Below are 22,554 nucleotides of genomic sequence, written 5' to 3' on the forward strand. Positions count from 1 at the left end.
TGTCGTAGCAAATCTTGTGGCACCAGGACGCACTATTTCTTTCCAACTCGGTCTCCTCCTCAACCATGATAAGAAAACCATATGATTATATGCAAAGATAGTTACCTTGGATGCCTTTGATGCGAGGTCTGACACATTTGGCATGCTGGAAAAGTCTTTTAATATAAGATTCAGACAATGAGCAGCACAAGGTGACCAATAAATATTTCTATACTTTTCTTTAATCAACCTGCCACATGCTACATAGTTAGCTGCATTGTCAGTTACTACATGGACAATATCCTTAGGACCAATCCACTCAATGACTTCACAGAATAGAGTGAATAGAGTTTTCGCATCTTTGACTAAATCTGAAGCATCAACAGACTTCACAAACACCATTCCGTGTGTAGAATACACTAAGAAATTTATCAAAGTACGTTGCCTCACATCAGTCCATCCATCAGCCATGAGTATGCAGCCATTGTTTTTCCATTTAGCTCGATGGCTATCTATTAGTAACTGACATTCTTTTCTCCAATCACTCAGCAAATTGGTTTTGAAATCATAAGCACTAGGGGCTTTAAACCCAGGCCCAATTGAAGCAATACCATCTACAGCTTTTTGAAATAACGGGCAATCAAATGCTTTAAATGGAATGCAATTCACAATGGCCCACTCAGCAATCAACATTTTTACATTGTGTTTCGCTTCTTTAGTTGCTAATGCACTTTTAATACCCGGTTGAGAATCAGGGGTTGTGCGAGGAGCAAAATAATTATCCATACTCCCTATAGATTTTCTCTTTTTTGCACTACTCATGATAATTGGTGAATCAACATGAGTATCTTCAATTTCCTCTTCTATATTTTCAATGGCTTTTTTCTTTGAACACTCTTTCAAAGATTCTGTCATTCTATGACGTACATCATGCGAAACTTTTTTACAAGAAGATATTTGACCAGTGATACCAGCAAGGTGTTGCTTCATCCTATTTATCCCACCACCTCTATAACTATTACCACAAAAAAGGCAGGTGTATACATTTTGTGTCCCTTCTTTCTTATAAGCAACATGTGCCCATGCAGGATCAGTTTTTGCACGCAATGAAGAAATTGGTGTAGGAGGATTGGAAGTTTCAGTGTTGGGAGTGGAAGATTGAGTATTAGGAGTGACATTATCATTTCCAGAACTTTGATTATTTGAAATATCCATCACTGCTACCTTTTGAAAAGAAAACAAAATCCATATAAAATCAATTTAATCCAGAAACAGATGCATTAAGATGGCATATATGCAATGACATTGACATTCAGAAAAACATAATTCAACTTATCAAAGTCTATAATTCAACTTGGCTGAATAAGAATCAAACCACAGCCACGGTTATATATAGTCTATAATTAATAATCAGCAAGACTCATTCAGGATCTCATTTATACATAGTCCATAATCAGTAATCAGCAAGATTCATTCAGGATCTCATTTATACATAGTCTATAATATTAATCAGTAATCAGCAAGAATGCAAGATTCATTCAGGATCTCATTTATACATAGTCCATAATCAGTAATCAGCAAGATTCATTCAGGATCTCATTTATACATAGTCTATAATCAGTAATCAGCCAGACTCATTCAGGATCTCATTTACAGCAAGACTAATCACAGTAAACGGCAAAATTCATCCGATAAGTTAGTCATATACCAGGAACGACAAAATGAAAATGCAAGAAAAGGCCAGAATACCAGAAACCAAAATTACAAAGTTAGTCATATCGGACCGATACAAAATTACAAACCAAAATGAAAATGCAAGAAAAGGCCAGAATACCAGAAAATATTAGCTGAGACTTGAGAGGAACCGGGAACGACAGCAGCGGCAAGGAGATGAGGTCACGAGCAGCAGCAAGTCAGCAACAATCGATGCGTATGCCAAAAAGCTTGCAAAGACAGACGAATTAGGAAATGGGATCAGAAATTCAGGGGTTTAGGGGTTTAGGGCATAAAGAGGAACAGGGGAGGCAGTATTGGAACTCATTCTTACCGTTTCAAGTTTAGGAGAGTGGTGAAGGCCAAGGAGGGCGAGCTCAGCTTGAGGGAGACTTGCGAGCTCAGACCCTCTGACTTGCGAGCTCAGATGGTTGAGGGAGACCGGAGATTAGACTTGCGATGAGGTTGAGAGACCGGAGATTCGACTTGCGATGACTCTGCGATTTTGGAGCTCTGCCGAACAAGGAGGTGTGTTGGAGTCTCGGAGACCGTCGTGCCGTCAATGACTCTAGCGAGCAGGGATTTTGGAGTAGGCGATTTGGTTTTAAGGAGGGAGGCCGGAGGCGAGCTGCTGGCTGCTGCGACTGCGATACTCGGAGCTGATGAGAGGAAGAAAGAAACAGATTCAGGGGAAGGAAAAATGGAGAACTCGAAGAAAGGCGGTCCGGTTTTTTTTTTTTAAAGTTAAACGACGTCGTTTAACGTATATCAGCAAAAAAAAAAGAGGGAACTGGGTAACCCGCCCAACCGGGTTTACCCGGTTCTGTATCGGTTATGACCGGTTCAACCGGTTCTTTACCGGTTCGAATCTCCCCCGGTTCAGCTGGTGAACCAGACCGGACTGCAGACCGGTTCACCGGTTTTCCGGTCGAACCGGCCGGTCCGGTCCGGTTTTTTTTACCTTGCCTATTTTTAATACATAATTATAAAACCATTTTTAAAATGATAACCACAGTAGAAAAAGAATTGAGTTAGAGTGTTAAAATACTACCATGGTTATAAAGAGTTTGGCTTATTCCGAAAACATCCCAAGAAGCTCAGGATACATAAAACACTTATGGGTTTAACAACATGTAGAACAAGGATTCAGTACAGTGACCGCCCACAAGCCCAACATAACATTCATTCTACAAAGACTTAGGGCACAAGAAACACAGGGTGCTCAACCCAGTCCACAAGTCATACATATAAGAGCATCACATACAGGCTACAGCAGGGTCTTATGACCTTAAGCAATTTTAATAGTATTCCATCAAATACAGTTATCGAAACAAAAGAAAGTATATTTCAACATAGTCGTGGGCTCTAAGATGGCAATATACATAACATTACATGCCTAAACCAAAAGAGGACTACTAGGCTATTCTCACCTATGCTTTTGGTTGCTTCCCTTCGCGCCGAGCCAAACTAGACAGCTCTCCTGAAAAGCATTGATGAATAGTGGGATGAGACGTAAAATCCCAGTAACTAAGTATTAATTTATGACATATACAAGTAGGATGGCAAGTTAATGAAGTAGTGCTTAAATATAGTTTAAGTAATAAATGATACTTTAATAGATACAATCACATAAAAATAGTATATCTCACCATCCATAACACAATTCATATAAAAGTACATATATGCAACAACACAATGAAATATGCCCTCCCATAATCTTGCTCTTCTTTATGACTCATTGACAAGGACCCGAGCTTTCTGTGCTGAGTAACCCAGCCAAAGGTCACCCCACTCACATCAAGCAATAGGCCCCCTCTTGTACCTACACTGCCCAAGAATGAACTATGGTGCAAGAGGTGTCTACTCAAGAGTTCGTTATCAATTCCAGGCCAAGGAAAAGGAAGAACTACAGGGGTCTAACAAAAAGACCAAACACTAGGATCAATAGTGTAGGCATGCCGCGCGGACTTCAAAAACAATTATCCCCCACATAACAAAATCCCAACCTCCACATATGAACCCCATGCATAGTCACAATATATATTAAAAATATCATAGTTCTTCAAAATAAGATGATATAATTTCAAACAAAATACAACATATTTTCATTTTATTAAATAGCATAATATTAGTATATTAAATTCAACACCACAAAAAAACATAATTTCAAATAAAAACAAAAATCAGGCATAATTAAATCAACATATTTCTTACTTCACCAAAATTTATCATATAAGCAAATACATATTTTATTCACAAGCATACTTTAACAAATTAATTTAAGAAAATAAAAACATAATAAACGACTTACAATCCAAAGCATGTATATAAAATAAATTAACCCTGATTACCTCTATTCCAAGCTTAACCTCACAGCTTGAGAAATAAGTGCACAAATTACAAACTCCGAAGTGCGGAATAATCTACAAATAATATAGATACAATTTAATATACATACAAATAATTAATTTAAATTATACAGGATTTATTATTATTAATACACACACATTTACTACCCAAAATTCTTACTTCAAAAAAAACAATTTTCCTCTACCCAATAACTCATTTAAATATTTATAAAAATATTGTTTTCATCTACTATTGTAAAAATCTCAATTTATAACTTAAGTTTCCAGCTTCAAAATTTTTCTAATAATATATCCTTAACCTATTTTACATTTTAAAATATTAAAATATCAATAATATCTCAAACAATTCAAATAAATTATTTAACTTAATTTTAATCGGTATAAATATGACATATATCATAAATGACAGATTTTTCAACAAAATAAATTTAATTTTAAATACCATAGGTAATAAATAGACAAATCTGAACCGATTAAAATTAATTACTTATTTATTTCTAAATTTTTATGGTCATTTATTGTCAAAACTCAGTACTTACTGCATACCCAAAACACAAAATTTTCTCTAAATATTGTAATGATACTATTTATATAAAGTTCTAAATATATAGGAAATATTCATAAAGAAAAATTTCATAGAAAGAAGTGTTTTATGTACTTATATGATTCCCAAAGTTTGTATTACTCTTCAAACTGCTAACACTTCTCTTCTTTTCTCTCTCGTTCTCTCTTCCTCTGATTCTCATCCTCTCCCTCTTTTTCTTTTATGCTAATACCTCCCTCTTCTATTTATCCTTCAACCCCAACCGTTCTCCCTCATTTTTTTCTTCATTCATTGATACTTCTTCCATATTTTTTTCCTTCGGTTAAAAGCTTTTCCCCAAAATTCCTCTTCCTCTTAAATGCGTTCAGCTGAACGTGTTGTCCCTCTCCCCTTTTTTTTAATATAAAAATTTTATTTTATAATAATAAAATATTATTATATATTATATTTTTTATTTGCTTTTTTGAAATAATAATAATTTGTTTTAATAATATTTAGGATGTTACATTGTTAACTTGTCATTTATTTCAAAGAAGACAGATTTTTTCAAATTGTAAGGAAGAATCATGAAGACTTCTTTATATTTGTTTTTATTATTTTTTGAAAGTCCGGACAAAATAGAATGTTCATATATTCATTCATACCAATAATTTTAAACTCAAAATAGGAAATTTTTGAAGCAACTGGAGAGTGGAGCCGTTGAAGCAATAATTTTAAACTCAAAATAGTCTAGGTCTAATCTTATCAAGCTGACTATATGTTACCTCAACAATGTGTGTGTGTGTCTATATATATCTGTGTGTGCATTTTGGGCTTAACTCGTGGTTGATATTGATAATTAAAAAGGATTACATATTTACGATAAATTGAATGGCTCAAATTGCAAAAGGAAGCCATGAAAAGGAAAAAATGGGTCTTAAAACATTAATTATTTTGAAGTTAGTTTTGATAGAGAAGAATGATCTTGTAATTAATGTGATCTCATTATTATATGAGATCTAAGAAAATAAATCATATCAAAATAATATCAAACTCAATTAATAGTTTGGTTTTAATGAAAAGGGTTTTGGATGATTAAGTATGAGGACTTAAGTTTGAAAGAAAATTTACTAATGAGTCTTTTTATTTAAAATTTTAAAATAAATCATATTAGTAATAATTTCATTTTTTTTATTGATAATTATGAGTGCATTGAGAAATTTCAAACAAAATGCTCCTAAAGGAAGGAACATGACCAGAAATTATTAATGAGAAAGGAAGCTTGTATGTTTTGAATTAAGAGAGGAAAATAATTTACCAAATTATTGAAGATGACATTTTTTGAAAAATTAAAACTTATTATTCAATTTGAAAAACAATAGAGTTGGCCAGTAAAAATTGAAAAATAAAATAAGTAATCATGGGTTTTTATTTGGAAAAATCATAAAAAAATTATGAAATTAGAAAAATTATAAATTGGGACTCATAATAATATTAGTATGGGTTTTGACAATAATATTTAAGAACCTGTGTATAATTTTTTTAATTCCATGGTTTTTTTTAGCGATATTCCCTTCTTATTTCCCGATTTTGTGCGAAAACAAAAAAATCGAAAAGTTTCTCAATTTTTTGCCGCCTTCTTCCCCCCGCTTCCTTCGTGTCCGCCCGAAGCCCCGGGGCTAGAGTTCGCGACGGTAGCGTACTGTCTATCCTTCGCACCCCATACAAGAATAACAAGCTTGCTCGAAAGGAAGCTAGTTTAACTTCATCTCTTCGCTGCTTTGTCTGTTGAATCTTTTTTTAGTTCCGTACGCCCAGGTACACTCCAGATTGTCTCTGCGCAACAAGTGAACTTGAGCTGCAACCTCAATTAGCAACTCATTCCTTCCATATTTCTGCTTTTTTTTTTCCTCTGTTTACAACGAGTTTTCTGTAGTTTTGACTTCAACTGATGAGTCTTAGGGGCCGGAGGTTTTGCAGTTTTTGGAACCCTAGAAAATTTCTTGAGCTGGATTTACTGTGAATTGCATGTTCTAGTATTTTACTTCATTGCTGAAATGTAAAGACAAGTGCTATGTCAGCGTATTGTAGTGTGAAATGTTGTGATTTTTGAGATAGACTGATCATTTGGGGAATGGCCTTCTTTCTTGTTTGAGAATGTAAGATTACTTGGCCTAGAAAGCTTTTACCTAGCAGTTGGGAAGTGGGTGATTGTTCGTTTGTGGGTATACAATTGCATTCATAATACTGGTTAACTTATTGTGATGATTTTGCATCTTTTAGTTCGGTGGATTTCTTTGTCGTTATCTTAGAGGCTGTTCTTCAACAGCAAGGAAGTTTCTAAATCCAATAAAACAACGCTTCCCTAGCGTTGTGGTTCCTGATATTCTGAATTGTTTCTTTTGCGTTTGTAAAAAACGGTGCTGATGGATTTTGTAATTGCTTCTATAGGTCGGGTTATGACACTTTCAAGATGCACATAAAACAGGTAACTTTACTGTAAAATGCGTTCTTGAATCTTGATTTCATTTGATTTTTTCAGATTTGATCCCAATAGGTGGATATGGATTGGATGCAGAAAAGAAATGTGATTCCCTTCTTGTATTACACAGACTGACTCTCTTCTAGGCGTCCTTATATTTTTGACATGCAATTTTCTCGATCAATTCTTGTGCCCCTATTGCACCTACCCGTAGCTACTGTAAAAATGATGGGACAAGAATTTATAGACTACCTTTTCAAAGATTGGTCTTCCCTGGGGTTTGTAAATCTTTTAGTGGTGGGGTTTAATTATAATGTAAACCTGAATAATAGAATGTTGAAGTCTCCGATTTTGCTGAGGATAGATATCACAAACTCACAATTTACTCTCCTTGATACTCAGGCAAGTGTATCATGGCTGAGACTGTAGTTTGATGTCATTTTGGTGGCATGTCTGTTTTTCTGGTGTCTTGTTTGTTTTATGTTAGGGGCATTTGCCCTTTCTATTATTAGTCAGAGTTAGTTGGAGAGGGTGGTCTGGCTCACAAGCAATGGCCCTAATGGGGAGTGCTGCTATAAGCACATGGCCAAACCTAGTAGGATTTTGAAGAATTTTCGTATGAATTGAATCTTTTCATTTTGGTTGATTTTTTGGTCTTTTCATGCTACTTTATATGGCTCCTATTCTGATCTGATTTGTTTCTAAATTTGTTTTGGATGTTTTCTTGGTGTTGTGGTGCAGGTTATAATTGAAGGCTTTAAGAGTTACAGAGAGCAAATTGCCACAGAACCATTCAGCCCTAAAGTTAATTGTGTTGGTATTGGTCCTATCTGAAACCTTCGAATTGCTTTTTCTCTGTTGCAAGATAATAATTCATGGTGCATGATGTGGACACGGTATGCAGAAATGTCATGATCAGCTCAAACTCAATTAAGTAGAAAATTAAGGCAATTTGGAATGAACCTTTTAGTTAGCTTTTTTATATTTATATGTATGCATATATGCTTGTATATACTTGGTGAAGTTTTATATGAATATATCTGCATAAACTGACATGTTTGTTCAGTATGAAAAAATATTGAGAGGTGTGATAATGATTATCAAATGTTTGATGCTGCTTTAAGAAACCTTAGTATATCCAGTATTGCAACTTCATCAGCCTCTGAAGTTAGTGGTCAAAACATGCTCCAAGCATTAGGGAGTCAGAATGGTTTAATTAGCTGTGGAAAGCATTACATGATTATGATTATGCTACATTTGATATTAGCGCTGTCTATGTTCATTCATTAAGCAAGTGGCTGTAAAAACTGTTTTGGTTGCTGCGAGTCTCTGTTCACTCCATTTTCCTTATTTTCATCACTTGTACTTTAGCTCATCTTTCTTCATCAAATCTCATTAACTGTAAGAATTATTCGCGAATATCATTTTCCATTTTGCACCTTTTACCTTTCTAGAGACTTGTATTGATGATATAAACCGGTGAAGTTAATAATATTTAATTGAGTTCTTTACAGTTGGTGCTAATGGATCTGGGAAGACAAACTTTTTCCATGGTAAGTTGAATTCTCCCCTGCTTGCTTCTCATTTCATCCATTCTTTTGGGGACATTCTGTTTTTGGGTTAAAGTAACTGAAATTAGATCTCTCGCCTCTGATTGAAAACCTTTGCCTTTTCTTTCTCTTGTTTCTAGCAATTCGCTTTGTGTTGAGCGATCTGTTTCAGAACCTACGCAGTGAAGATAGGCATGCACTACTCCATGTATGATCCATTTCATATCACTTTTTCAGGTTGTGTTTTTTAGCATTACTAATCTTTTCTAGGATTTTAATTATGCTTAAGCGAACCATTTTCTATACAGGAGGGAGCTGGACACCAAGTATTATCTGCATTTGTGGAGATTGTATTTGATAATTCAGACAATCGCATACCGGTAACCTTTTAAGGCTAATGATTTATCTTTTAGGCGGCATGAGTTGGACCATTTTGTATTTCATTTCAACTTAATTTGTTTAAATTACTTCGTGGTTTCATTTTGTTAATGTTGTTATAAGGGTGAATGACACCAACATTTGCAACTCATCTTTTAGCAAAATTTTTTGGACTTAACTGTCATTAAATTATTTTTTGGGACCTAAGTGCCATTACCCCTTATTATAAACCATAGTAATTTATTTGTGTTATACTTGTTTGCTTACTATCTTAGCTTATATCTGAACCTCCGGACAGGTTGACAAAGAGGAAGTGCGCCTACGCCGGACTATTGCTTTGAAAAAGGATGAGTATTTTCTAGATGGAAAACACATAACGTGAGTTTAGATTATTAAATTAGGGCATTTTATTTATTCTTATATTTCATTGTCAGATAACAATAGATTATAGTTTATGCTATCTGATTCTGACTTAAGCCCTGAGCCCTAAAGAAACATGGTAAATAATCTGTAGGAAAACTGAAGTGATGAATTTACTTGAAAGTGCTGGATTCTCTCGCTCAAACCCTTACTATGTTGTTCAGCAAGGGAAGGTATTGGTGCATTTTGGTTAAACTTGGGGTGGATTTGAATATATTTGTATTGATATATCTTGAAGGCTTGAGTTGTAAATTTATTCTCCCATACCTTGGCACAGATAGCATCACTGACTTTGATGAAAGACTCTGAACGACTAGATTTACTGAAGGAAATTGGTGGTACTCGAGTTTATGAGGAGAGGCGTCGTGAAAGTTTGAAGATAATGCAGGAAACTGGCAAGTCTTTCATCGTGGGATTGATATTTAATATTTATTAATCATTCTTCTGATGATCACCTATGTTTTCCTGTTAAGCAGGAAATAAAAGAAGGCAGATCATTCAAGTTGTCCAGTATTTAGATGAAAGGCTGAAGGAGCTAGATGAGGAGAAAGAGGAACTTAGAAAATATCAGCAGCTTGACAGGCAGAGAAAATCCTTAGAATATGCTATTTATAACAAAGAAATTCAAGATGCTCAGCAAAAACTGGCAGAGGTTATCTATGTTAAATGCTATAACATTTATTGATATTACATACTTTCTTCCTTTAGTGCTCTTTATCTGTCTTTACCCCTCTTGTTTTATAATTAAATTGTCAATTGTAAATATTTTTGGGTTAAGGTATATCCTTTTTGTTCTTAAATTTTGATGCTTGTTCTGAATCCATGTGATGTCTATTGGGTTATGAAAACAAAATGTTCAAACCACTCTTATGGAGGCATAGTATTTTTTGTGCCATCTTTTGGGTTTAACTTGATGAAATGCAACTATCATAGTTTTCTTAAAAATGTTTTTATTCCGAGGACTTGGAAATTTAATGGTGTCATTAAAGTACTTGAATGCTGTAGGGAATGAATAACATTGTTAAGATAGAACCTAGATTCTCTTTGGCATATAAGATGAACTTGACATTACAGAGGCATCAAAGTCATGATCTTTTATCCAGGTTTTGTAATTTATGTGTTCCAGGTCCTACGGACTGCTGGATTTCCTTTTTCTCTAAAGAATAGTTAATCTATTCAGGTAGAGGAAATGCAAAGATGAAGTAATCTGTGAGCTTATAGTGAAAGAATAAAATCAGTGGTTTTGATATGTTTAACAGACCTAGTCTATTTGTCAGTGAATACCATGTCTCTTCCTGCATTTTTAGCAGGGAACAGAAAAGAGATAACAAGGTGGCAAAAATACAAGTGATTCGATGAGATAATTATTTCATCTGTTAAAATTCGGACCTTTTTTATGGACAATTTTGGACATTTTGATTCTCCATCATGTAGATGTTAAAATTTTTCATTTTCTTTAAAGCAGAGACCATCCTAACCTTGTTTGTTTCGGGAAACATGCACATCAAATCATGTTTTGTTACATTGTGTGCCTTATGTACGTATTTGTGTTCTAATGTTGTGTTGTTGAGCTCTGATTAGTATAACTTTTTAATGGAACGGGATATGCATTAGTCTGCTTATCCTTTTCTTTTTAGTGTAATTCAAATGAAATGCCATATGGTGGTTTGCATGCAACTACATGACAGTGCATCCTTTGGCAGCATTAGTACAGTCACTAGAATTCAAACTGCTTGATCAATTACTTCCCCATCAGTATCCTTTCAATGCTAATTTCAACCTAGATCGGCATCAATTACCCAAAGTTTGTGGAACCTCTATTTGTGTTCAAATTCAGAAAAATCAATATGGGGTCTTAACCTGACAAGTTAAGCTTTGGTATTGGATGACCCTACGTGCAGTATTTGAGCCCCTAGGGCCAAATAACATGGAGGTCATCCATCCCTACTTTCTTTATTAAATTAAATAAAATATTATTTTTAGTTATGATGGACTTTGTGCTCTGGTCATGCTTCAAGCCCAAAGGACATTTATGCATAGGGGTGTATTTAAAGATTTGAATAAAACTAATTCTTGGCCTTTACTCAACAGCTTACGATTTTCACTTGAAATGGTCATTGACAACTAGCAAAACATTACCTGTGGTGTTCATATACTGATTGTACATGTGTTATTTAGGAGAATAACTTGACCTCTGGAAGTTTTATTTGGTCGAGAGCAGTTGGCTAATTTGATCGAGTGTTCTTTCAGCGTTTTCAGTACTGTGGTGTGATTCAAAATAAAATAATATTGGTTGCAATTATTTGCACTCTATTGGTGAATTACCTTTTTTGTTGCTCATCATTGATGTTCTCAAACATGACCCTAATAATTTACAGTTGTATACTTTTTTCTTTCCCTTTTCGTTTGTGCTCTTTTAGAATTGTGAGCTCTGACACTCAGACTTTTTTAGATAGAAGAAGCTCGAGTAAAGGTTTCTGAGTTATCAACAAAGAAGTATAATGATGTCCTTGATGCAAATGAGAAGACCAGAGATTTAGAAAATACTTTGAAAGACATAACAAAAGAACTTCAAAGTTTAAATAAAGAGAAAGAAATTATGGAGAAGAGACGAACAGAGGCGTTAAAGAAGCACACTGAGCTTGAGCTTGATGCCAAAGACCTACAAGAGAAGATCTCCGGAAATATCCGAGCCAAAGTATTATTTTGATATATCCTATTATGAAGTTTTTGAATATAATGGTTCTCTATCTGATCCATTTTTTTTTGCCTTCATGCATTCAGGAAGATGCGGTAAGACAACTAAAAATACTTGAGGAAGAAATTCAGGACTCAATGAGTGAACTTGACAAAATCAGTCCTTTATATGAGAATCAAGTTATACAAGAGAAAGACATTACCAAGCAGTATGCTGTACTTCAATTTAGTTGATTTTTTGCGACACTACCTTTGTGATGTACATTTATTTATTTTTCTTCTATGTCATTATTGTATCCCTTTTGTTATCTAAAATTGGTATCTTTATGATATGTTACGTCAAATTTATTTAAGGACTTCTGGCCCATGATGATGGGAGCATCAGTCATTTAAAGTTTACTTTCTATCCTGTATGATATTTGCTGTTCATCACAACTGGTTCATTTTGCTTGTTCTTTCTTTTTTTTTTTGGGTTGATAGAAAGATATATGTTTGGTATATTGATCAAGTCGTATCAATATTTACACATATGCACATGCATCTGACACATCTTAACTAGGTAGTGTTGCGAGATCCATGTAGCTGACCCCATTATACTGCTTGTATGTACATGATCCTGCATCTGCTGCAATGGAATTTTTAACCTATTGATAGAAGTATCAGTGGACTCTAATGTTTATGATGTAGAAAGGGGGCATGAAGAAAGAAGAGAGGAGAGAAATAGGAGATGGAGAGAATGAGAGGAACTAGGGAAAGAGATCAGAACTGAATTACTCTGCATATGCAATAACAGCAACAACATAACATCCACTCTGATTGCCTAGCCCCTTATGTATACCTCTAGGCTAATGGTTATGCACGCCACTTATCATAACTAGCATAACTAACAACTAACTTAACTAATTCTTATATTTATCATTATTATTTATATGACAGTTTATTTCTCATGAAAATGCTTTTCTCCCCCACAGAATAATGGAGCGTGAGAAGAAGCTGAGTATCCTTTACCAGAAGCAAGGACGTGCGACTCAGTTTTCCAGTAAAGCTGCTCGCGATAAATGGCTTCAAAAGGAGATTGATGATCTTGAACGAGTGCTTTCTTTGAACCTGGGGCAGGTATGGGTTCCTTTATTTGTTTGAGTATTTAATATTTCTAATAGTGTAAGGGACACTTGAATAGACTATTTTGATATGTAAAATTATCATCTTTTTCTTGTGTTTCTTCTCCTGTCAATTTCTTCTTGGTGTTCTGTTACTTGAAATCGTGTTAAAATTTTATGTTGTAGAGTCTTTTATATGTTTTGGTGAAAGAAAGACTGTAAAAGAATGAAGGAATAATCTAGCAGATAAGATATTCACTTGCAAGAAATTAAAATATTTCAAATCTAAAACATTCGGTTAAAGAGCTCATATAAGCAAAAGCTTGCTGTTGTCTTCGCGCATCATTTAAGCATATTTCTAAGGAAGACTCATCTAACTGCCTTGTCATTAGAAGAGTAAAGAGGGGAAGGGATTGTACCTTAGTTTTTAGATTTGCATATTCTGGTGTATATAAATTAATTATTTTGCTGTCTCCTCTTAAACCCAGATGTATTAAATGATCCTTAATGTTGTTTTCTATATTTGTTTTAGTATTTTCTTAGGTTAACTAGTATTTCTGGCTCTGCTTAACAAACATTTATTTATTATGTGTTTCTACACGTATAATAAATCATTTATGTCAAGTTGGTTTACCTCTTTAATATGTCTCTTGTTTGACTGACATCCCCCCCCCCCCCCGGCCTGGTGTTTTGGGAAAACAGGAGCAAAAGCTCAGGGAAGAAATTGATCGGCTAAATGGTGAACTACATAATTGTGATGAGTATATTAGGAATCAAAAATCAAACATTACTGAGGTGGAGTCCCACATTGCTAAATCGCGTGAAGATTTTAATCATCGAAGAGTACAAAGAGACAAGTTGCATGATGAGCGGAAGTATGTTCTGTTTTACAATTTATTCAGTTCAGATTCCAGAGTCTAGTTCTGATGATTTGAAGTACTGTAGGTCTTTATGGGCCAGAGAGAATGGACTTACTTCTGAAATTGATAAGCTGAAAGCAGAAGTTGAGAAGGCTGAAAAGAGCCTTGATCATGCGATTCCTGGAGTCAGTAATCTATTTTTTAAACTTATTTGAGCATCTTATTTCTGGATTTTACTGTTTAGCTTTGCAAGAAAGCGGGTAACAACACTTCTTTGCTTGTTTATTTTAAAATGTTGAGTAAGTAACTAGACTATTTATCTCAACTGAGGAATTCACTGGAGAAACCTGAATCCAAAGCGCAAAGCCTTTGACATGTTATGTTCTAGTTAATTTCTGACAAGACAACATCTTTCATGTTATAAATACCCTGCTTTAATTAACAAAAAGTTCCCGAATGTATGTAAATCTATGCCATTCACTCTGCATTCTTAGAATAAATCACCACTTGAATACATTTACATTGACTTGAACGTGTTATTACAACTTTATCTTAGACATATGTGTACAGAAAAACTGTTTAGTTCTTGATTTTGGTGATCTTACTGATATCAGGAACAGTGTAAAACTCAAATGATGGAAGATAAAATTTCAATGACATGAAGTGAGGCAGAGTCCTGATAATTATGCTTGATATTTCCATCTTTGTCTCCATGTTTGCCCTTTCCATTTAATACTGGGCACCTTAGAGTGCTCAGTTTCTGGGGATAGTTGTTGACAACCTGTCTTTTTTTCCAGTTCACAGTTGATCTGTCATGCTACGTAAATAGATGTATTCATGGCAAATAGTTATTTTTTGTTTTCAAATTGAAACTTTCTTGTAATCATCAGGATGTGAGAAGAGGGTTGAATTCAGTTCGGAAAATCTGCAGAGAGTATAGAATTTCAGGAGTTCATGGTCCAATCATTGAGTTGTTGAACTGTGATGAAAAATTTTTCACAGCAGTTGAAGTCACTGCAGGAAACAGGTGTGTGACATTTGTCCTAATTTTTATACCTGGTATGTGAATTTATATATGCTTCACCAAGCAGAAATATCGGGGAGCAGGATAGTAAGTTTGCTTTTACTTGGTTATTTGTTGATCTTGTAATTGTTATTGCTGTTGTCTCTTTGCTGGTTTCATATCATTGCATTCCTTGATCTTTGGCTTCTTTGTACGTCTATTTTGATGTTTCCACTTATCATCCTTGTTTGAACAGCTTGTTTCATGTGGTTGTGGAAAATGATGACAAGTCAACCCAGATAATTAGACATCTTAATTCTCAGAAGGGCGGGCGTGTTACTTTTATCCCACTTAATCGAGTGAAGGCTCCGACTGTCACTTATCCTCAGAGTTCTGATGTCATACCGCTTCTGAAGAAATTAAATTTTAAACTTGATTATACTCCAGCATTCAGTCAGGTTAGCTTTATTGCAAATGCTGTGTCTTATTTAAATGTGAATACTGCTATACCGGTTCTATCTGGTTTATGCCTAGGAGTTGGTCTGTTCTATTTTAAATATAACTTGAGGAAGCCTTGTGTCAAACTTTCAATTTATGTAGTCAAACTGTTTCAGTGTGTTTCTTGTTTCAATACACTTCAGTTCTATATCTGTGCAGCAGGCAGAGATTTCCCGTGGCTTTAGAGGTTTTTGTATCTTGATTTTTTTTTTTTTTGGCTTTTGTGATGCTAAACATGTTCAATTCTTCAAATAATGAGCTTCCGTACCTGGAAGTGGACATTTGCATGTGCTCCTGTTGTTTATTTAATTAGGTAGATGCCTCCATTTAACTATGTTTGATTGCTAGATCTCCCTTGACATTGCTTCTGACATTTCTCCTAGGTATTTGCTAGAACAGTTATCTGCAAAAATATTGATGTTGCGTCAAGGGTTGCTCGTACTGATGGTCTGGACTGCATAACATTGGAAGGTTGGGTTTGAACACTTAAAAAAGGTTGTCTTCATTATTTTACCTTGTTTTTACCTTAACAAGTTGCTGGTCATCCCTACTTCAGGTGATCAAGTGAGCAAGAAAGGTAGCATGACTGGGGGATTTTATGATCATAGGCGATCAAAATTGAAGTTTATGAATATTATTAAGCAGAATGCAGACTCTATTCGCATGAAGGAGGAGGAATTAGAGAAAGTTAGACTTGAGCTTCATGATATCCTTTCATGTTTATAATCTATCAATTAGTTGTTGCAAATGACATTTCTTGTGTCAATGGTGTTGATATCAAGAGGGATTTCCACCATCGTTGTTTCCGCTGAACTAATCTTACAGATAGACCAGAAAATCACTACACTTGTTGATGCGCAGCAGAAATTTGATGTTGAGCGGGGTCATGGTAAATCAAAACTGGATCAGCTTAAGCAGGACATTGCGAACGCCAACAAGCAGAAACAACTAATTTCTAAAGCACTTGAAAATAAGGTGTTATTGCAGTTATAGACTATCTATGCCTTTATTTTGAGAACTTCTCTTATATCGGTCATTTCTTTTTGATTTTTTTTTCCGAGTGTTTTTTAGCTTTGCCTTCATTGCTTGTAGGAGAAGTCACTTGCAGATGTTCAGAATCAAATTGATCAGCTTCGAGCTAGTATGGGAATGAAAAGGGCTGAGATGGGCACAGAGCTCATTGATCACTTAACACCCGAGGAAAAGAAACTCTTGTCAGATTTGAATCCTGAAATCAAAGAACTTAAAGAGAAGCTTGTTGCTTGCAAGACTGATCGTGTTGAGGTTGATGTTTGAATTCTCTGGTGCTTGAAATCTTTTAATGGTCCCTTGTCCTATATTAACTTCAACTTTGCAGACTGAAGCAAGAAAGGCAGAACTGGAAACTAATCTGACAACTAACCTTAGGAGAAGGAAACAAGAGTTGGAAGCTGTAATATCATCCGTGGAAGCTGACTCTCTGGTTGTTGATGCTGAATTGAAGGGACAGGAACTTAATGATGCTAAACTACTGGTTGAAGATGCAACAGAGCAGCTAAGAAGTGAGGCCCTCAATCACTGTTGTCTCTTATATATATGTATATATATTTGAAAACCAATTTGTATTTCCTTCTGACCAAATTATCTTTCTCAGGGGTTTCTGATAGTATAAATGATCGAATGAGGCAAAGTAAAAAGATTAAAGATGAAATGAATAAATTGAAGGTAGTAACTCTTTTATAAATTGTTTGGTGGTGGCGATTTTGGCTGCTCCTCTAATGATTACATATGACTGTAGGCTTTGGAGGATGATTATGAAAGGAAACTTCAGGAAGAAGCTAAAGAATTAGAGCAATTGCTGAGTAAAAAAAATATTTATTCTGCTAAAGAAGATGAATGTACCAAGAAAATCAGGGAACTGGGTCCATTGTCATCAGATGCTTTTGAGACGTAAGCCTTCTCATATTGTTTCTTTTTTTATTCCCCTTTTTTTTTGTATTTTTAGTTACAAGGAGAACATTTTGAGTGTTAGACAACTAAAAACTATTGTCTAGAGAAACCAAAAGAGAAACTATTACATAACATGGTAGAGTGCTCCAATTAAATATTTGCTAAGGGGACTGTCCTTAGTTAGCTTCATTTCATCACGAGAGGCAAAGCTGAAGTTCTTTCCTTAAACAGTTTGTCATAAGCTATTTAAAGTTTTGCACTGTCTTTGTTAAGCCTTGCAAGCTAAAGCGACAGCATTTTGCATATATTTATGATTCTTCCATCTGATTCCAAGGGTCCCGATTTGGCATGCTAAAATTTTGAAGTTGTGCTGAAATGCCTTATATCTATGAAAAATACACCAAACAGCTTATTGCAGAGTCTGAAACGCATGGTTATTGCCCTTTTTATTTGCCTGGACAGTGTTAACATAATTTACCCCCTACCTTCGTGCCACTTAGTCCATTGTCTTGTTGGTTCAATTAATTTCCTTTTCAGTGTTTTTTTTTTTTTGGGTTTAAAACCTTTTGACTTTGCTACTGCACCGTCATTTTGTTGGTAATTACCAAGAGATGGGAAACTGTTATAGTTTAAAGCTTGTTGTATTTCACAATATTTCATGACCTATATATTTTGAATTTCTCTAAAGAGAATTTTGTTTTTTTCCCCCTCTTGCAATGGAATCTATAGGTACAAGCGGCGAAACATCAAAGAATTGCACAAAATGCTGCACAGGTGCAATGATCAGTTGCAGCAGTTCAGTCACGTGAACAAAAAAGCACTTGATCAATACATTAACTTCACAGAACAGCGAGAAGAACTTCAGAAAAGACAAGCTGAACTTGATGCAGGAGATGAGGTATTTATTTGCTGTCCTGTTTGTCGGGAAATTCCTTGATCATTGAGTGTGTATATTGCCTGTCATGCATTGTTGGATGCAGAATTTATTACATTCAAGATTTGAGACAACTGTTTATTCTTGGCATTTGATGTAGCTTCTTTTCTGCATCGCGTAATTATGTCTTCTTAACAACATCTATATAATTTCTATCTATTTATTTAACATTATTTGTTTTCTAGAGTGCCATATGCTGACATTTATTAACAGTTCTAATGCGTCCTCTGATATTGAGCTTGATCTAACCTTCTTTCTCCTTATCATGTGGTAATGGGTTATCCAGCAACAGTAACTCAGTTGATTTCTATCATTGAATACTTGCAGAAAATTAGAGAATTAATATCAGTTCTAGATCAACGGAAGGATGAATCCATAGAACGAACTTTCAAAGGTGTGGCAAGGCACTTCCGAGAAGTCTTTTCTGAACTTGTACAAGGCGGCCATGGTCATCTTGTTATGATGAAGAAGAAGGTTTGTAATGATTGATCAATATCTTTTGCTTAATAGCTTCTACATTGTATTCTTGGGATTTTGATGGGGGAAATGGTGCCTAATAACTTAGCAACTAGGTTTGTGCTTTGTACTAATTTTAATATTTTTTTTAGATGTCACACTGTTTTCCTATACAGGTTTTCATCGATGATACGCTTGATTATGTTTTTGTTGCTTCATTTTTTGGGAATTTTTTGTATAATATTTTTGGTTGGTGTTGGTGCATTCTGATTTCTTTTTGACAGGATGGTGATCCTGTTGCTGATGATGAAGATGAGGATGGTCCTCGCGAAGCTGATCCAGAGGGGAGAGTAGAAAAATATATTGGAGTGAAAGTAAAGGTAAGTGCACACTTGGCTTCTTGCTGAATCTTTCATGCTTTCCTGTGTCTGAATGCTTCTGATTTTGTTGTGGTGACTAAGTGAACGATATGCTGTTGAGACGTATCATTATTTATAGCTATAGACTTAACCCTGTCGGAATTTAGATTGGAGTTTGATGAACCCAACAATGTCTTGGCCAAGCTAACAATAAGACAAGGTCCAACGGGGCTCTTGATGCTATTAATAAGAAATTAGGCCAGGCTATTTCGTCTATCTTTCCTGAGCTGTAACTCGTTTCTAAAGCATAAATAATCAGGTTTCCATCAGAGTCACATCCATTTCTTTGCAAACCGAGCCAAGGGATATATGTAACCAATTGACAAAGCAAACATCATTACCCAACTATACAGATATGTCCTGATTCATTATATGATTGTGAAGCATGCATGTTTGTATCCCCCTGCCCCTTTTCATGTGGGGTAATGATGTCTGTTGTCAGTTGGTGTTTGTCAGGCATCAATCCAAAAATTTCTTCTGATAACCATGGACAATCTTTTGCATTACAGGTGTCTTTCACCGGACAAGGAGAGACTCAGTCCATGAAGCAGTTGTCGGGGGGTCAAAAAACTGTCGTTGCCCTCACGCTTATCTTTGCCATCCAGCGATGTGATCCAGCTCCTTTTTATCTTTTTGATGAGATAGATGCAGCATTGGATCCACAGTACCGAACTGCAGTTGGGAGTATCCTTTTCTTAAAACTGTTTACTAGCTTCACTTCAAATATAAAATAAGTGCTTTGCATTGTCTTTTTTGCAAATTCTGTAAGTTATATTCAAGCATCTATATCTAGACATATATATATATATATATATATATATATATATATAATGCATATGATGCCATACTGCATTGTGCTTTTGGATTTTGTGGTTCTTTAACGTGGTCAGAAAGCATCCATAGGCTCCTCGTTGTGTCCAGAGTTCACAATTTATTCCCTTTTGTTTGTTATATTTGGTTAAAGATATTAGTTGTTTTGTGCTTTGTTCGCACTCCATGCCAACAATTTTGTTGTGATTTTCTTTGGCTCTCCTTTCTTTATCTGTTTCAGGTTTGGGTTGAGTTGTTATTTGGGATCCATAGTTTAATAAAAACTTTGAGGTTGGGATTTTATTTAATTAACAATTTATTTTGGAAAATACTTAGGTACCTACTCTTTATGCTTTAGATATTGTTTTCCAATCGAACTAGTGGTGGGCCCTATGTGTGTTGCGGAGAGTTTTGACAAGTGAGCCTAACTATACACGATTCATGGTTCATGGGTTACCACTGTTGACTTATTTTTAATTTTAAATTTAAAATTCACTTGTTTTAATATAGTTGGAGAGAAGTACCTTATCTATTAAGTTTTCTCCATTTCTTCAACCTACAGTATAGTGGCCCTTCTCTGGAATCACCTTAAAGGGTGTTATTGCTTGCTAATAATTTTTTTGGTTAGGGTGTGACGGTAATTTCCAAACAAGCTCTTGTTGATTCATGGAAGTCATGGAGGCTGGGGTTTATGTGTACTAGTAAACTTATAAATTAAATGGAAGGGTGATTGGAGATAAATCCATTGTGTTATGGGCTGACACTGATATTTGAAGAATTTATATCACTGCATTAGAGACAAATAGGGCCTTCTGCTATATTTTCACCAGCATTTGGGTTCTTGCATCCTACTGTGCCGTTTGGATTTCTTAACTTGTGCAGATATGATTCGACGTCTGGCTGACCTTGCTAACACTCAATTTATTACGACCACATTCCGACCAGAGCTTGTGAAAGTTGCTGACCAGATATATGGAGTGACACATAAAAACAGGGTCAGCCGTGTTAATCTGGTGTCCAAGGAAGATGCGCTTGAGTTTATTGAGCATGACCAGACTCACAATGCTGAATGAGGTTAGAGAACCATCAAAAGTTTTCATGTCTCTTTACTGATGTTAGACAGCTGCTTTGGGTGGTGAATGGTATTCAACTAAATGGATCAAACTTGCACGGTACACCGATAATGCTAATATATATATTTATTTATATATATAACTCCGGTCCCGCACCTTTTAGAAGAAACAAATGGTTCTTATTATAAATCACCAAATGGGGCATTAATTATATTTTTCCAAGGTTGTCCCTATTCAAAGATGGATGCAATTTTCTTTTTTCGCTCAAGATGTCATTTATAGTTTTGAATATGGGTAAGTGTAGATGTTTTCATTATCAAACAAATTTAATAACTTAACTACTTTTTGGTTTTAATAAGGTGGTTGGAGATGCCTTATGATAAGGATCCGATGGAATATATGAATACAATTTGTGTGTGTTGTATATATTTTGATGTTCTTTTTGTTGTTAGGTGCTTATGATTCCCTTGAAGGTCCCATGATTTGAAGTAGATAGCAGATTCCAGTTCAAATCCATGAGACGGCACTTCCATTTGTATGATATGTATTGACTGATCTGGCTTCTGCATAGGTCTTAGAATAACCCAGTAGTTACTGATCTCTCCTTATCTATATATTTTTGTATATGCTTCTCAATTTGTTTACATGTCAATATATTATACATCTTGTAGCTGTCTTGGGGGAAAAACGTTGAACACTGTTTGATATTGACGAAGGAAATCATTTTATGTACAACAATACTTCTCCTTACCCTACTTAAATTCTCAATGGTGCCGGATATAATTTATTTGATTATTATGGTTTATTTGTGTTCATTCTCTTAACCTTCTGCCTGTGTACTTTTAATAACCCAGAAGTTGCTTCTCTCGGTATCTAATAAAAATAAAATAAAAACATAATAAGTGAGCTTCTATTGAGAATTACAAGGGAAATTCTAATTGTTATGGAGATAGGGAAGAAAACGTAGATATATTAAATTAAATGTTAAAATTATATTAAGTTGCTTCTTGGGGAAGCTAATTACATATTGATTTAGACGAGGTAATTTCATATTTGGGAGGCCACCAGCATATTATGGAAGCTAATTGCATCTTGAAAAGGTAATTGCATATTAGTTCATATTGCAGACTACCTCTAGTTTTAATTATAAGACCTTGTTTGCAGTATACAAACGAGGTCTTATAATTAAGATCAGAGGTGGTATTAATTAGGGAAGGTAATTGCAGATTTGGGAAGGCTGCTTGCACAGTATGAAAGCTAATTGTGTCTTGGAGAAGCTAGTTGCATATGGTTTTGAGGAGACATGCGCATTATGAAAGCTAATAGCACCTTGGGGAAAGTAATTGCATATTGGTTCATAT

The 22,554-nt window shown here is 35.0% G+C and overlaps 1 protein-coding gene across 1 annotated transcript; it reads left to right on the forward strand.

The window, feature by feature from the left end:
- The first annotated feature begins 6,277 nt into the window (after positions 1-6,277).
- LOC114760959 (structural maintenance of chromosomes protein 3) lies at positions 6,278-21,998 on the forward strand. Its single transcript, XM_028950279.1, has 30 exons — positions 6,278-6,402; positions 7,036-7,072; positions 7,808-7,883; positions 8,581-8,619; positions 8,757-8,824; positions 8,925-8,996; positions 9,293-9,372; positions 9,509-9,587; positions 9,692-9,809; positions 9,891-10,066; positions 11,867-12,112; positions 12,199-12,320; positions 13,083-13,227; positions 13,914-14,086; positions 14,157-14,256; positions 14,962-15,098; positions 15,331-15,532; positions 15,956-16,043; positions 16,129-16,278; positions 16,396-16,547; positions 16,665-16,856; positions 16,930-17,113; positions 17,206-17,276; positions 17,350-17,501; positions 18,231-18,399; positions 18,763-18,909; positions 19,176-19,271; positions 19,820-19,994; positions 21,003-21,194; positions 21,646-21,998. The coding sequence occupies exons 2-29, from the start codon at positions 7,058-7,060 to the stop codon at positions 21,191-21,193; spliced, it is 3,615 nt and encodes a 1,204-aa protein (XP_028806112.1). The 5' UTR covers positions 6,278-6,402; positions 7,036-7,057; the 3' UTR covers position 21,194; positions 21,646-21,998.
- Positions 21,999-22,554: the final 556 nt, after the last annotated feature.

This window comes from Neltuma alba, unplaced genomic scaffold (genome assembly GCF_004799145.2).
Source record: "Neltuma alba isolate B1F8T4 unplaced genomic scaffold, ASM479914v2 tig00011058_pilon, whole genome shotgun sequence".
NCBI classification, from domain to species: domain Eukaryota; kingdom Viridiplantae; phylum Streptophyta; class Magnoliopsida; order Fabales; family Fabaceae; genus Neltuma; species Neltuma alba.